The 16,438-nt window shown below is 42.7% G+C and overlaps 3 protein-coding genes across 3 annotated transcripts; 1 reads left to right on the plus strand and 2 right to left on the minus strand.

The window, feature by feature from the left end:
* Positions 1 to 4,723: 4,723 nt before the first annotated feature.
* LOC121681979 (F-box/LRR-repeat protein 12-like) lies at positions 4,724 to 7,021 on the minus strand. Its single transcript, XM_042061948.1, has 3 exons — positions 6,865 to 7,021; positions 6,440 to 6,515; positions 4,724 to 6,030 (listed from the first exon to the last, which is right to left on the minus strand). The coding sequence occupies exons 1-3, from the start codon at positions 6,963 to 6,965 to the stop codon at positions 4,900 to 4,902; spliced, it is 1,308 nt and encodes a 435-aa protein (XP_041917882.1). The 5' UTR covers positions 6,966 to 7,021; the 3' UTR covers positions 4,724 to 4,899.
* A 175-nt stretch (positions 7,022 to 7,196) lies between these two features.
* Positions 7,197 to 12,780, plus strand: cops6 (COP9 signalosome subunit 6). The gene is made up of 10 exons (XM_042061949.1): positions 7,197 to 7,345; positions 7,938 to 8,063; positions 8,355 to 8,486; positions 8,670 to 8,758; positions 9,416 to 9,478; positions 9,669 to 9,716; positions 10,023 to 10,137; positions 10,670 to 10,762; positions 11,319 to 11,419; positions 12,207 to 12,780. The coding sequence occupies exons 1-10, from the start codon at positions 7,303 to 7,305 to the stop codon at positions 12,345 to 12,347; spliced, it is 951 nt and encodes a 316-aa protein (XP_041917883.1). The 5' UTR covers positions 7,197 to 7,302; the 3' UTR covers positions 12,348 to 12,780.
* A 1,172-nt stretch (positions 12,781 to 13,952) lies between these two features.
* LOC121681917 (extensin-like) lies at positions 13,953 to 16,269 on the minus strand. The gene is made up of 5 exons (XM_042061880.1): positions 16,230 to 16,269; positions 15,850 to 15,912; positions 15,684 to 15,728; positions 15,050 to 15,210; positions 13,953 to 14,740 (listed from the first exon to the last, which is right to left on the minus strand). The coding sequence occupies exons 2-5, from the start codon at positions 15,899 to 15,901 to the stop codon at positions 14,003 to 14,005; spliced, it is 996 nt and encodes a 331-aa protein (XP_041917814.1). The 5' UTR covers positions 15,902 to 15,912; positions 16,230 to 16,269; the 3' UTR covers positions 13,953 to 14,002.
* Between the last annotated feature and the right edge of the window lie 169 nt (positions 16,270 to 16,438).

The following is a 16,438-nucleotide window of genomic DNA, read 5'->3' on the forward strand; positions in this document are numbered from 1 at the left end:
TTCCCGTTATTTTGTTCAAAGCACCTCTCATTTAGCATAACACACTTTAATTCTAACACAACCTTTTTATATCTAAGCAAACACATTTTATGTAAATATTAGCAAAACATTTTAAGTTTTATAAACAACTTTCTTATTTGTTTAAGAAAAACACTCTCTAAATTTAAGCAAAATCAACAGGTTATTCTAGCAAAAAACAATTTATGCTTTTAATTAAGAAAACACACTTCAATTCTAAGTTTGTTTTAAACATTATAAGTCTAACTTTTTTCACACTGGTTGTTTATCATTATCTTGCAGCATTTGCAAATTTTTATTTGTTTTAGAGCAAGCTGGATTTAAGCAGTTATATGACTAAAAATCTTTTAATAGTAAATCATGAGTCTGATTATTAATTATTATCACATCTTCATATTGTGAAGTCATGCTACAGTTGCCTCAGGCATACAGCTGGCCAGTGTGAGCGCACACTCTCCACACACACACACACACACACATACACGCACACACACAGACATATTCACTCAACGCACGTCTGAACTGACACGATGGGAAACAAACACAACACAACAATACAACACACACTACATAGTCATAATTTTAGGAAAAAGGAATTAATTCAACCATCAGATACCAATCTAAACACCTTGTACATGTACATTTGAAGTTGCTCACATAACAATCGGCTTTACACTTCTTTTGGCATGAAGCTGCTAAAACTGCTCTGCACACATTTCCCATTCAAGCTACTTCCATTCTGTTTTGTGGATGTTTTGTCTTGATGTATTTTTCAAATAAAGTTTGTGTAAACATTTGTGTGAACAGCTGCCCAGCTTGCACACACACACACACACTCACTCAGTTACTTTCACACACACTCACTCCTAGTTTGGGCATACAAATGAATCAGGCCGGTGTAACGTTGGTAAATCTTCCATTGCACAGAATGATTTTTGTAGCACGTGCAACAAATGACAGTCGAAAGATACAATTACAGTGCTGCTATCAATTTGCTTGGTATAACCACATTTATAGTTTTCTACAAATGCAATCAATCAAATTGGCCTCCATCACTCAACCAACGCTAACGGTAACATTACCTAGGTCCTTATTGATATTATAAGATTAACGTAGGCTACCTGCAGTAAAAACCAAGCATGTCCGATAAACATCCTCAGATTTATTTCGGCTTCAAGAAGAAATGGGAATTACATTTCATGTGTACATCGTCCTATCCTTATTAGACGTTCTCTGCGGTAAACTAAGTCCTTGTAGGAAGCGTCCATTGTTTTTCCAACCCACTTTTAACTTCCAACAAAATTACGTCTCACTGCAACGACGCGCCATCTAGTGGACAAACGACTACTTATCGCCAATACTGGAAATGCAGCCATGATGATGATGATGAATATTTATTTTGGCTTTCTTTTAATCCTACTGAATTTGTAATTATGTATCGGCCGTTCTAATACCGATAGTATGTGGGTGCCTGTTTGTGTGTACATGTGTATATGTGTGCACCGCCATCTACAGGCCAATGAGTGTACAGTCACTAAATGTACACATAACCTAATTTTTTTAGACCCCCCCATGGATGAAATTCTACGAAACTTGGCATACCCCCAGAGAATGCCAGGTCAATCATACACATAAAATATGGTGCAGTTCTGAACATCTTAACTGAAGATAGGGGCGATTAAAGCAGAATAATATTGCATTTTCATTTTTTACCGGGGGGGTGCAAATCACAAATGAGTGATTATGGGCCAGGTTGATGTGGGCCCTTGAGACCAACATACCATAAAAGATTCTTCATCCTCAGTGCCACGGTTCAGGTAGTTATTTAGGAAAAACTGCTTTTTTTGCGGTTCGGGGGGCCCAGCACGGGGGGGGGAGTGGCCCCCGGGGACGAAACAAAATTTTCCGTAAAAGTCTAGTGGGGCTACATACCCACCAAATTTCATGTGCCCCGGTGGTTCGGTGTCCCGGGTATCGTTGACCAAAAATTCAGGAAGTAGATGACGAAAAAAAAAAAAAAAAAACTTTGACAATCCCTATATGACCGCTTTGCTAGCTTTGCTAGCAGCGAATATCAAATGCCATATCAAATGCGTCTGTGCATAGCTCATCATCGTCTTGCTTTCCCACCTGTTCTGTGATTGGTTCCCTATCTCAGGCGAAAATTTGCTCCATGGTCTCCAGGCTGCCTTAGCAGCGTGAATCAAATCGCGCGCAAGGCAGCATGGGAAGACCCAGGCTAACGTTTTGGTTCAACTCAAGCATCTTCAGGTGCCTGTTGACAGCAATGTCAATGAACAGGAAACTGGTTTGCCGACTTCAAGTAAGCTAGTGAGCCCAACCTACACATTTGTGTGTGTGTGTGTGTTAAAGGCAAAATAAAAATATCGGAGTGGTGATAGCCGAAATACATGTTGTGAAATCATACCAGGCCTGAACAAGTTAGAAGATAACTGACCACAGGGAATGCAAGAGGAAACAGCCATGACATAAACCCTAACGGATGGAGCAGAGACCTATGAAAGAAATGGAAGGTATGTATAACTCAAGTAGCTTACAATAGAAAGGGCCCTCTGAAGGAAAAAAAACACATAACTTAATGTGCAAAATAATTAAAGGAACCATATGTAAGATTGTGGCCAAAACCGGTATTGCAATCACTTTCAAATCACTGTAGAGCGGTGTATCCCCTCCCCCTCCCCCCTGACTCAAGGTTGCCAACCCAGGATGCCGAAACACTACTGACTTTGGGTTTAGCAGTTAGGTGGAGGGTGGCGCATCAGGCCAAAACACGACATGACATGACAAAACACAACATCAACATCAGTTGAGGGCTGCAACTTCACTTTTTAAATGACAATATCCTGACCGGACTACTGTTGTCAGTGATATAAGTATTTGAAATGAACATGATTTCTTAATGTCTAGTGACATATCAGGGCTATTTTATGATGAATTGAAATACATTTCTTACATACGGTTCCTTTAACTATAAGAGGATTTCATATAAATACAACAAAATAGGAAAGCAAACACCAAACAACGTGAAGGAGTAATTTCTCTACACATTCCAAATTACCAAAAAAGAAGGTCCTTCCTGCCAGCTGCCATAACACTGTTCAATATGCATGTATTATTTATTTTTTAGGTGCACCTCATTTTTTTTAAAACCTTCTATTAATTATAAATGTACATTTACAATTACAGCAGACTAATTTATTTTTTACAATATCTGTGCTCTGTATCAATGTACATTCCATGGTCATGGATGCAATGTGTGTGTGTGTGTTGTGGTGCTCTGATGATGCATAGCTGCTGAAACAAAGCAATTTCCTGTAAATGATTAATAAAATATCAATCAATCAATCAAAAATCCAGGATCTACAATCACGTGCATCAATGGCTGCGTTAACAAGTCTGTCTAGGTTAGCCATGCAAGGTCTGAAAGTAGAAGAGTTGTAATTGTTTCCATCCATTGTCAGGAAACCTTTCCAGTAGTGTGTTTTTTTTTTCATCCACTATTATTCTTGACCCCTTTGCCCACTTCTGTCCTTTGTGGGAATTTAAGCTGTTGACTTCCTAGCAGTCCCATACAAACTCCACTCTTCGTCCTTCTGAGATTCTCTTTGATGAGGGGTATAAAGATCTTGGAAAACTCATTAAACACCTGGCCAGAGCTCTTGAATCTTTCTTTAAGAAGGAAGGCTGCAGAAGTAGGCTATCCCTTTGGGTACACTAAAATAGCCAATTCTGCCTCTAAAGAGAGACTAAATGAAAGGTTACATGAAATTTTTAAAATTTGTTCTGCATCTTTTCAGGTACCGCAATTGCATTGTAATCACGGCATCACGGAATATGAAACTTCTGCTGCATCAACAGAACTCCTTCATGAGAGGATACAGGTCTTAATGCATCGTCACTTTGCAACCTGTGAACACGAGTGTGCATTGCAACCCTTTGCCTGGGCACGGCGTACTGTTGGCACCGGGTCTTGTTATATACGGTCCCCCTGGTTCCACCTTCTCCATAGCGATCTTCAACATCTGACCCCCTGTCCAGCCCCCTTTGCTCCTCCTCTTCTTTCTCTTTCTCTGCCACGCCATTTGTCACTTTCAACATTCAATATGTTGTCTATGTGCCTTTTGGCAGTTAAATAGGTTTATGAGATTTGCATTTTGCTTTTATTTGCATTTAACACAACATCAACTTTTTCTGATTGGGGTTGTATTAGTTTTCTTGGCAAAGATTCTAGAGAGCATCACCGTGTTATCTTTGGTACTAATCTTCAATGTATCTTGCACGTCTTTGTCAGGAACTGAAATAAGTAACAGTCTCCTGTTTTTTTTTTTTTTAAGTCTTGCTAGTAGGCTATAGCCGGAATTCCCAAAACCGGGATAAGGGCTTATTGGAGACTCTGAAATTGGGATATGTTTACATGCGCGAACGAAAAATCTAAAATTTTAGAATATTTAGATATTAAACAGGATACTCAATGTCCATGTACACGCAGTAACTGATGAAATCTGATAACCACAAGTGTTCCGTTCAACAATGTCAGACAGATCAAAATAATCACTATAAAAGGACCATATAGGGTAAGAAAAAAAAAACTAGATTTGAAAAAGTCAACATTGAGAGCCATATGAAGTAAATGAAAAGAATTGAAAAGTTAAAACATTACAAAAAAGCAGCCTGGACACATCGCTGGGCAACCCTGTGAAATTTCACAGTTAATTTCTCAGAAATACTTTATTTCTCAGCATAACATCAGAGAGACAGAAATTCCTGTCCTTCATACAGAGGCGTTTGCACTTTGATAGTCATGACAACACATAAATGTGAAACTTCTGCTGCATCCACAGAACCCTTCATGAGAGGATACTAGTCATAACGCATCGTCACTTTGCAACCTGTGAACACTAGTGTGCACTGGGGCAAAAGCTTGGCCAGGGCACGGCGTATTGTTGGCACCGGGTCTGTCTCGTCATACGGCCCCCCTGGTTCCGCCACATGCTCGTGTCCTTCACCTTCTTCCCCTTCTCCGCCGTCGCGACCTTCGACATCTGGCTCCCTGTCCGGCCCCCTGTCCGGCCCCCTGTCCTCCTCCTCTTCCTCGCCCTCCGCTGCCCCACCTCCCCACTCGCCAGCCTCCCTGTCTGGCTGCCGCTGGTGCACCTGGAAGTCCACCTCGCAGAACTCCAGCCGCTTGAGGCCGCGTAGGATGCGGCAGCCGCGGAGCACCTGCATCTCACTGAGCGGGCAGCCGCGCAGCCGCAGCCAATGCAGGTCGCGCAGCCGCCTTAGGCACAGGAGCCCCGGCCCCACCTCCCGACCCCCTAGACTGACCTCCTCCAGTCCGGGCCAGCCCACGCCGAGGCCCAGGGAGGCCATCTGCATCTGGGAGCCAGGCCGGCCGAAGTTGCCCATCTCGAGGCGCCGCAGACGGGAGAGGCCGCCGGTGGGGGTCTTGAGGACGAATTCTTTGGGCGCGCAGTTACGCACACCCGCTGCCGTGACGCGGATGACATCACGCAGCTCCAGTCGAGTCAGCTTCTCCCAGGAGCTCAGGCTCTGCAGGTGCTGGTCTGTGAAGGACGGCACGTTGTCCAGGACCAGTGTCTCAATGGCGATGCCTGACGCGGCAGAGCCTTGCCCTTTGCTCAGCTTGCCCTCATCTCCCTCAGCCGTTTTAACGCTGGCCGACGCTGCGGTCTCCCCCTCATCCCCCTCTGGGGGAGGCTGGGTGAAAAACCCAGGGGGCAGCTCGCATCCATGCAGCTCAAGCACCTGTATTGTCCGAGGCAGAAGGGAGCAGCTCCGTAAGCCCCTGAGGTCTGCGTGGAACAAGGACAGTCTGCGCAGACGAGGACACTTAGAGGCCAGAGCCTGTAGCCAGGACTCTGACAATAACTTCCCAGCCCTGGCAGACAGCAGCAGGCCTCGCAGACGCAAGCAACGTAGGCCACAGCCCAGATATTGGCGCAGCAGAACCCACAGCAAGTGCAACGTGATCTTGGAAACATGAGGAAGGGGAAAGATAAATGGAAAAGGTGGGACAACATGGGTTACTGTGACAACATGAATAGCCACATCTTAGTTGAAAGACCAAACATTTTGAATATATGAAATCCAGAAATGTCACTGCCCAGATAGCAAAATCAGATTTACAGATTCGGACTGCCAGTGACATGCCACTTCTTGTCCGCTGTTGGACCACCATCACCTAATTTAACTTATTGTGAATATTAAAAAGAAGAAAGAAAACAGGAAATATTTTTAAAATGCAAGAATAAGTAAAACTGAATAAATATATTTAAAAAGAAGTGTCTACCCTTGGTGGTCCACCAGCCTCTTGCTATCTGGGTGGATGAGGTGAGGGCTAACTGATGCAACTCAAGAGAGACAACTGGTGTTAGCATACCCCTTTCCATGTGGTGAGATCAACAGCACGCCATAGTCTTTGGTCTTTCACTAAACGTCTCCATCTCTTACACACCCTAAGTACATCAACATAAACAGAACTTTCAGTGGGTTATTAACAATAAAACATTTCAGCTTGGATCAAACAGGAAGCAGTACAATGGCATGAAAGAACAAAGCATGTGAAGTAGGCTACATAAGGAGACAGAACCGAGTGAGCATGACATTTTAAAACACGAAGTTGTGTTCCTTAAACAAAAATCTTTTGTGAAAACACAAAAAGGTAGAAAGCCGCCGAGCTCACATCATGCACGAATAGCCTACATATTCTAACAATTTCATCGTGAAATATCGCTAGGCTAAGCACAAAGAGAAACCTTTGAAGAAAACACATGGTGGTTAACAGTTCTGCTACCCATGAATTACCTGCCAGCGCGCACGAGCTCCCTAATGTTTAAATAAGATAAAATGTCAATTAAAATATTTTCAGGGAAGTAGTCCAATGTACAAGTTTTAATGTCAGCCATTTTGTAAACAATATGGCGAAGGAACCACTGTTGACTTGTCGGCAATGATCACACGGTCATTATATGCAGACGGACCAATTTTATATACGTGATTTTAGCCAAATAAAGTGCCTTAGATATCAGCCTTCTTTCAGCTACTGTAGTATTCTGTACTATGCTCTATATTAACATAAAAATTAACTTCTATGTTCATTCGGTTGTTTTTAGCTAAGCTGTAACAACAGTGTTGCAGAACTAATACTAAAGCGGTGTGGCCAGCAGATGGCACAATTTACCGTACCTTATTCTTTCGGCTTCACAAAACCATGCGCGCTTGCGCAGGTGTCAGTCAGACAAGATGGCGACAAGCAATGGTGGTGGAATGGAAGTGGACGGGGCAGGTAAGTGTATTTACATTTAAGAGCGAAATAGTGTCTTCCTCGAGAATATCAGACAGTCAGTCATTCTGCATTGCCTAACGGAATAACGACTTCGAGGCACTTGCACAGTTGTTTCATGAACGTTGTTCAATGCAATGGCTAGCTACCTAAGTTAGCTTAGCTGTTTAACTTACCCGATTGAATGGCAAATGGTTACTGTTAGCTTTATATTGCTATAGCATTTTTGAATGTAATTTATTTCTGCCACTAGATAACTACCGGTGCGTCCCTGTTTAGGTTACAACATGATTGAAATCGTTGGTTGGGCCTATTTGTCCAACTGCCCCATAGATCAGCAAAATCATCAATGACAACAAGCTAGCCACAGTCACACTGTCAACATAAACTCAGATCCATAGATTTGTATGCAAAGTTGTGCTTGTACCACCTCACGACGTTGTATAGAAGAGTCAGTGTTAGGTGTTAGGAATGTTGCGCTACTTCTTTATAGTGCACTTCAGCGGAAAACGGGATAAACTTGTTGCGTCTTTAGGATGGGTTCACTATGTAAATGTATGGTAAATGACATCTCACTCACTTCATAATGACACAGCAAGCCCCAGCGTCATGGCCTCCGGAGTGACCGGGAGTGTGTCTGTTGCCCTGCACCCGCTGGTCATCCTCAACATTTCTGATCATTGGATACGCATTCGCTCCCAGGAGGGACGCCCAATGCAGGGTAAGTGGAGAATGGCCTAGGCACTCGCACGTCATGGTCAGTTCATCTTCACCAAGCTTGCACCACAGTCTCTGTGCCAAGTATGATGAAAAGTTGATTATTATTGTCTATTATGTCTACAGAATCTCATACAGTTTAACAAATGGTTCTGAGTGGAATGTGCGAAAACTTGCTCACCAGATAGTCTTTTTATTGATTTGATTTCAGACTAACATTAGTATATGAATTTTAGGTGTGAAGCCTGTTACAAGAACAGTAATGTGATGATTAGTGGTGTATATTCTTTTTCAGTGATCGGTGCCCTAATTGGAAAGCAAGAGGGTAGAAACATTGAGGTGATGAACTCCTTTGAGCTTCTGTCCCATACGGTGGATGACAGAGTACACATTGACAAAGAGTACTACTATACAAAAGAAGAACAATGTGAGTATGTGTACCTGTGTGTTTTGTATTTCTGTTTACGAATATGTGCACTATATGCATTGAATTTAACCCTACCCATATTAAGGTTGAATCTTGAGATTCAAATTAGAAGTAATGTAAACATGTCCATCATTCTGTCACTATTCTAAGACTGTTTGTCCCACACCACCTTTGTCCCTCTAGTTAAACAAGTTTTTAAGGAGATGGAGTTCTTGGGCTGGTACACAACAGGCGGCCCCCCTGACCAATCAGACATCCACATTCATAAGCAGGTGAGTGGATTAGATACAAGACAAGGGATTTTTTTTTTGGTGCTTTGATGTGTGCAGATGCACAGAACTACACAGAGCAGTTAAGTCTGTTGTTGTAGAAATGTCACTTATATATTATATAAATAATACAATGCATATACTTTAGTTATCATGTTAGAGCAACATAATAGTTAAAGACAAATAACATCACTCAGGATTGGATAAAAGAAAATTAAATGTCTCAAGATGAGTTACAGAGGGCATCAACTTCAGCCACACACCCACAAGTGCCTTGAGTTTTCAGCAAACACTGGCAAACAGTTTGAGGAGGTAGTTTTCTGCAGACATGTAAGAAGTTGGATGAAGAGTTACCATGGAAGATGGAATGTTTACACAAAATCTTTCAAATGTATCTGTTCATACAAACACGTTCCGCCGCAAATGTTCACCTCTGGGCTCATTTAATGTCCCTTTTTTTTTTTAAGTATATTTTTTTTACCTTTTTATGCCTTTAATGACAGGACAGTGGAGAATGACATGAAGCGAGGGAGAGAGAGTCGGGGTGGGATCCGTAAAGGACCACGGGTCGCCGGCGTACGGTGCAGGTGCCCCAGCCAGTTGCGCCACAGCCGGGGCTCATTTAATGTCTCTTTATTCTTTCCTCTGTCTCATGTGCAGGTGTGCGAGATCATTGAGAGTCCCCTCTTCCTCAAACTTAACCCCATGACAAAGCATACTGATGTGAGTAGCATTAGGGAGGATAGTATCTAAATGATAAATGAATACATGAATTGTTAGTTTGTGCGTAGTATGATAACAATAACTTAACACTAATAATCTGTGTTAGTGAATTGGGACGTTTGGTGATGTGAAAAAGTCTGCTTCATTTTCTCAGTTTCTCTTTTCTTTTTTTGTCTTTTTCACCCCAAAGCTCCCTGTCAGTGTGTACGAATCTGTCATTGATATCATCAATGGAGAGGTAATTTACATCTTATGAGTACTTCATACAAAGATGTTAACATAGCCATTTATCACTTGTATTTGGGTTTTTAGTCCAATCAGCATATGAAGATTAAAATATCCTCCAGAGCTTCATATCATGCACTAAGAATTTCTGATACTACCGGTAATTAGTAATAATAATAATAAATGTTATTTATAAAGTGCCTTTCAAGTCACCCAAGTTCGCTTCACAAATGAAATTGAAAGTAAATTACCCTGCACCATTACCAAGGCCAGTGTGTGCATTAAGTATCCCCCTCCCTCTGTATGCTCTGGGTCCTAGGCCACCATGCTGTTTGCGGAGCTCGGCTACACTCTGGCCACAGAGGAGGCAGAGCGGATAGGAGTGGACCACGTGGCCCGCATGACTGCTACCGGAACGGGGGAGAACTCCACAGGTAACTACGCCCACAACTGATAAACAAACAAACAACTAAGTGTAATGAAACACTGAAGGAAGTGTTATTGTTAGTCTGAAAGTATTATGTGGTTGTTGATGAGTATTGTAAAGATATTTTTAAGCCTAGTCCATAGTCATAATTGCATATACCGATCTTATTCAGAACTACTCTGAGTAACATCATTTTGGTCCCCAAAGAAAGCTTACACTCACTACCATAGAAAAATAGACCCTGGGGGGGCCCTGGGTTGGTTTTAAGATAATGATTTTTGGATCATGTGCCTGACCACACCTACTGGTTTTTTTAAATGACGCTCCTATGGGTGCAGTTCTGAATTGAACTGGAGTGCATGGCGAAAAATTTATCATTGCCTTGGGTGTAAGAGTGGAACAAGACTTGCGTTGAGCTTGGCGCCACGTTGCACCGGGTTTAAGTTTGGGCCCCCTATGTTATTTTTAGACCGGAGTTTTTCTTTAGGACTCTGCATTTTACCTATAATTGAAATAATGGCCCTTGGTCTGTTTTTTAGTGGCAGAGCACCTCATTGCCCAACACAGTGCAATCAAAATGCTCCACAGCCGGGTGAAGGTGATCCTAGAGTACGTCAAAGCAGTGGAAGCAGGTAGGCAGAATGGAGTATCTCCTCTCCTAACTCCTAACAACCCCACACACCTAACTTGCTCCTACCATATGCACTTCCTTTCGTCCCTCCTTCCCCTTCCCTCCTCCTCCTCCTTCTCTTTCTCCCACTACCCTCTTCGGCAGCACTTTAACTAATACTTAAACTTCTACACTCTCATCCTCTGGTAGTAGCATTTAATGTTACATAAGGTGTCCTTCAAAATGCGGCTTTAAAGTTATTCCTCATTTTGTAAGTCACATTGGATAAAAGCGTCTGCTAAATGAGTACTTTCTATTGGTGCAGTTTTATGTGCAAATACAACCTTTTATTTTCCACTCACTGGTTGAGGGGAAATATGAAATGACAATTAGGAAACTTTCTGATCTTCTTGTATCTGACATAATCTATTGCTACACTATAGATAGAGGTGCAGTGTTCTAATTTACAAAAGAAGAAGGACTAAATCATTATATTTTTGCTCTGTTTGCCATTGATTAACATAGAGATTGTGGTAATAAACTGCATTTTCTCCTCTCTGCGGTGTGACCCTGCCCAGGTGAGGTGCCCTTTAACCATGAAATTCTGCGTGAGGCCAATGCTCTGTGCCACCGACTGCCTGTGCTCAGCACACTCAAGTTCAAGACTGACTTCTATGATGTGAGTTGCTGCCCCACCAAATGTCTCTTCTCAAACTCAACTCAGCATTTGCCATGTACACAGGGAAACGGAATTTCACTTAAAGGAAGTGAAAGTGTGGTTAGTGGAGTTGTAATGTATGATTTCCAGCCGTCTTATTTGCTAGGCCTATTGTGGAACTATTTATTCAGACACCTCACAACCGTGTATAAACTTCCACTCAATATTTGAACCTGACGCACAGACAGTGGCGCAGTAATATCAACGTGCAATGAGTCTTCCAACAGAAATCAATGGGATTTTACAAAATGCCAAATAAAACACGACAGAAACTGTATTTCGCTACGCTACTTGTTTTGGAACATCAACGAACACCACTAACCACTCGGTGAGTTGCACAGTTTTGAAAACGAATGTTAAGGGTTGTTTTAGGACATGTTTGAGTAGCCTACTACAGTATGCCTGTTGGCAGCCACCCTGAGCAGTCAAAGGCGATTCAAAACGAGTCAGAAAAGTCGAGACGGGACCAATCGTCAAAATTTCGGTGTCCACCACTCTAGTTCATCCAAAACCAGAAAAGGGCCTTAAAGTGCTAAAAACCGGGATTTTCCTTTAACATAGTACTAGTATAGTCTGTGTAGTGTTCCCAGGGCTAAACGTGAAGAATGCATTGTATATAGTGAATGTATGTGGTTAAACAAGACTTCTTTTCCTGGACACAGGTTTTATTTCACTTCGCCAGTGGATAAGCGTCTCTTTCTGTCTCTTTGTATATCCCTCTGAATAACTTTACCTTGTTCTATTCCAGCAATGCAATGATGTAGGTCTGATGGCCTACCTGGGCACCATCACAAAGACCTGCAACAGCATGAACCAGTTCATCAATAAATTCAACGTCCTCTATGACCGCCAAGGCATCGGTCGAAGAATGAGGGGCCTGTTCTTTTGAAGGAGGAACAAAAAAACTATTACATACCCCAAGGATGGGAGGCCTTTGACTATAGGAGAGAGAGGATTCAGAAGAGGCAGCATGCACTGCGGATCCTCATTTGCTCGCTGGTGTTCCTTCACTAACAGTTATTTAACAAAAAAACAAAAAATCCGTGATTTAGTTGTCACAGTTATGGGGTGATGTAAAGCAGCCAAGCACAGCTAAAGACTGGATGAGTAGCTGTACCAAATACAACATAGGCAGGTCAATTGTAAACGTAATTGCACACAGACACACTCATCTTTTTTATGTGTTCGAGTGTGCATAATGTTGGCATCTGGTACACTTGAACTTACACAAACTTCCATTGTATCCTTTTGCTTCTTTCTTTTGTTGTTGCTGAAATTATTCTGTTTGTTCTTGAGAGAAAAATAAACGTCTACTGATTTTGTTTATGTGTTCTGATGTGAAATGTTTCTGGAGTTATTGAATAGTAAATAACAATTATAAGAAAGTGTTTATTCCAATAAACAGTCTACAGGCTCTTTTGGTAACCTTATGTAAGAATAGGTGCTCATTTTGGATGGGTCAGTGAAGTGTGTTGATATACACAGGCTATGCATAACTTGTATATTCATAACCTAAATTCTATATGTTTAGAATTTCCATCTTTCTTTACATCACTGGTATGACACTACTCTTCATATAGCACAGGAACTAACAACAGGCAGACCCTCTCTTGGGGGAACAGGAGGAACAAAACCCGTAATCATGAGAGCGTTCTTGTAAACCTCACCTGCTGCTATGTCAGCGGCTCTGCAGTCTACAGGCCCGTAGGTGAGAATGTGTTTGCAGTTACTGTTTCCTTTGAAGTCATTTAAGGGCTGTTGTAAGGTAAAGTGCCCTGTGTTCTTTGCAAGGCAGGGGGTAACGAATTACGAGCCACTGCTGGAAAATAGGAGATGGGTAGCCTTATTAACGTGGTACGAGTCAGCTTTTAGTTGGGCATTAAATGCAAAGGTGGCAGAAATTGACCCAAATCCCCTCCTAGGCTTTGGTTATTGCTCTGTTTTTAATAAGCGTCTCGTTTTTTATTTTCGTGCGGCTGTAGCTTGAAAACCTTTAAGACTTTAATATGACCTTACTGCTCCTAAATCACCATCTCGGGTTTAGAGCTTCCCGTTATAAACATTACAGTGGCAACAGTATATTTCCAGGGGAAGTCAAAACGTATGGCTGTTGCTCAATTACAAACATCAATGTTATAGAGTTATATGTTGTAGTCACACAGTTATAAAGTTGTCATATTGTAGTCAGACACTGAAAGAGAGGAAATAAGTTGAATGTTTATTTCTGTTTCCTCAGAATACCTGTCAGAAAATCAGTGGTGGTTGACTAAGACATAATGCAATTACAGTTGTAGGAGCTCTGGAAAGTTGGCCTAACAACGCCTAACAATTGTGCATAGTAATGTGGGCCAACAATGACTTTAAAATCTCAAAAGAACTTAGTTAATACCTTCATCTGAACTCACTGTGATCTGCATACAGTGTCCTCTTTAGACACTGGCGTTAAAGGTCTTACAGGCTTTCAGTACCATTCCCCCATACTAGTAGAGGTTACCATGTGGTCGTCTTCGTCCGCTTCTTCTTGCGGTTCAGTGGTGGCAGGCTCTACTCATTGTCTGGGTCTGGGCCTGGGTAGGAGTGAAGGTACGGGTCATACAGCTCGTGCTGGTAGGGGTAAGGGTAGGGATAATGGTATGGGTACGGGTGTTTTTTGGCCACTGGTGCTGGCGGTGGTGGCTCCTCTACCTCAGGCTCTTCCTCTTCCTCCTCGGGGGGTGGTGGGGGTGGAGGGGGCATAGCCTTGCCTTTGATTGGGCGCGGTGGGTGGTCAATCAAACAGTCGGGATCCCAGTAGGGGTCACAGTCGTACTCCATGCCCTTGTAGCGAATTGGCACGGGCGGAGGGAGGGGCTCCGACTTTTTGGGAGAAGGAGGAGGAGGAGGCAGGGGTGGCAAGGTGGGAGGTGGTACTTTGTGGAGTTTGCAGGATGGGTGGTAACGAGGGTCACAAAGCACTGGAACGGCCCCGGTGGGCAGGTAGACAATGTGGGGCTTGCACAGAGGGTCCTTGGCGTTGCACAGGTAGATCACATCAGCATCATGTGAGATGGGAGGTGGGGGAGGGTGCCCCTTCTGTGGGGCTGGAGGAGGGGGACCCTTCATGGGTGGTGGAGGTGGGCCCTTCTGGGGTGGGGGTACTGGGCACTTCTTGTCCTTCGATGGATCACACCTCAGGGTGGGCATCCCCAGCTTGTTCTGGTAATAGGAGGCATTGGGGCCATACACATGCTCCAGGTGGCGCATCTGCTGGTACAGCATCCTGAGCCTATCAATCTCATAGAGCTGCAGTTTCAGAGGGAGGCAATGAAAGAGACCGAGAACAGGGAGGGGATGAAACAGAAAGAAGAGGCTCAAAGAATGAAGGAAGAGAGAAAGAGAGAGAGTTGAGACAATGACAGATGAGAGAATGAAAAAGAAGTCCTTTATTGACAATTACTTCACTAATCTGTGGAAGCATTATTAAAGACAATACAACCTTACGCTTTCTGTGCCACATCACACGCTAATGCAGAATTCTTGCTTTCATAACCATAGGCTAACTACAGTCCACTTACTCAACCCAGTCCCTCAGACCCAAGCCCTGCCTCTCACCCCCTCTGTGTGTCCGATGCTTGTGTAGTAGCGGTAGTAGGACTGGAAGTCTGGAGAGGCTCGGTACCAGCGTTGGTCCACGTTCCTCTTGGGTCGGGAGTGGTGGAGGAAGTCATTGGCCTTCTCCGAGTCAATACTCAATGCACTAGCAGGCAGGGTCTCTGGTATACGGAACAGTGGGAGATACATGTACATGCACACATTTTAAAAAGGTACGGTTGGGAAAACCCCTGAGTTTAATCATGGAAGTGAGATTTTTTGCCCAAATCTTTTGCCATGGAGTTTTGTCATGTCAGTTCAAGTCAGTTCATGACATTAAGGCAAAGAGGCTCTGTCCCACTGGATAATTAGATTTCAGATTCAGATTTGTTTTGTTCAGCCAACAGTCAAGAGGAAACAGTTTTAGGCTAATGGCATGTTGTTGTTTCGATACCACACCCAGTCCATGAAAACTCTTCATGAAATAATTCCGAGACAGATGGAAAAAAGATTTATGATCAATATTTAATCATACCACCTGTTTTGTTTTTTTATCTGAACAACTGAGGACATTAAACAATCCCTCCCAAATTTTGTTTTCCCACATCATATTACTTGGAGACAAAAAAACAATCAAAAAACAATGACAAATTACCTTCTGGTTGAATAACGTTCAACAAAGACTTGGCATCAATCCACCCTGTAGTAAGAAGTATTACAATATTACAGTGATGTCTAAATATAGAACTTTGAATAGTTTGCAAAATGTACACTATATTCTCCAGAAATGTATTGTAAGAAACTGTTAGGATTTTGCCAACCTGGCAGTGCTGTGAGACAGCATGCTACCCCCACTAGCCACAGTAGGGACATCTTTGTACCACCTGCAAATGGGAGGTAGTTATAGCAGGTTTGAACCACTCTCAGAACGCTGCCAATGTCACTATAAAAAAGCAAGGTCTGGCTACATTTATCACCATTATAACAATAAAAAACTAAACCTCAATCTAACAATTTATCGCATGTGATTAAAAAACATGTAATGGAAATGTTTACAGCAACAGGTGAATAATCCTAAACAAACGGCAAGAAATTCAAAAGCGTATCATTACGCCGTAACTTTGATGTCTTTTAAACTATTGTTCAAAATATGAAGCATTACTATTCACTGCTCTACAGAATAAACCAGTCAACAACTCACCTGTTTGTATGATGCGAGGCCCCTTTGCCTTGAGCTGCAAACTCTGCACTCTTATACGTGCAGTATAATGTAAATTATTCTAACAAGCGGAGACATGGAAGGCGTTTGTCCAATAGGCTGCAGGTAATCCCCAGCCCTGCCTTCAGTCCCCTCCTTCTCGTCATAAAGAACCCGTACAGATGCCTCTGGTACCAATTAGGCCTACCAGT

The sequence above is a fragment of the Alosa sapidissima genome, chromosome 14, assembly GCF_018492685.1.
Source record: "Alosa sapidissima isolate fAloSap1 chromosome 14, fAloSap1.pri, whole genome shotgun sequence".
Taxonomy (NCBI): domain Eukaryota; kingdom Metazoa; phylum Chordata; class Actinopteri; order Clupeiformes; family Clupeidae; genus Alosa; species Alosa sapidissima.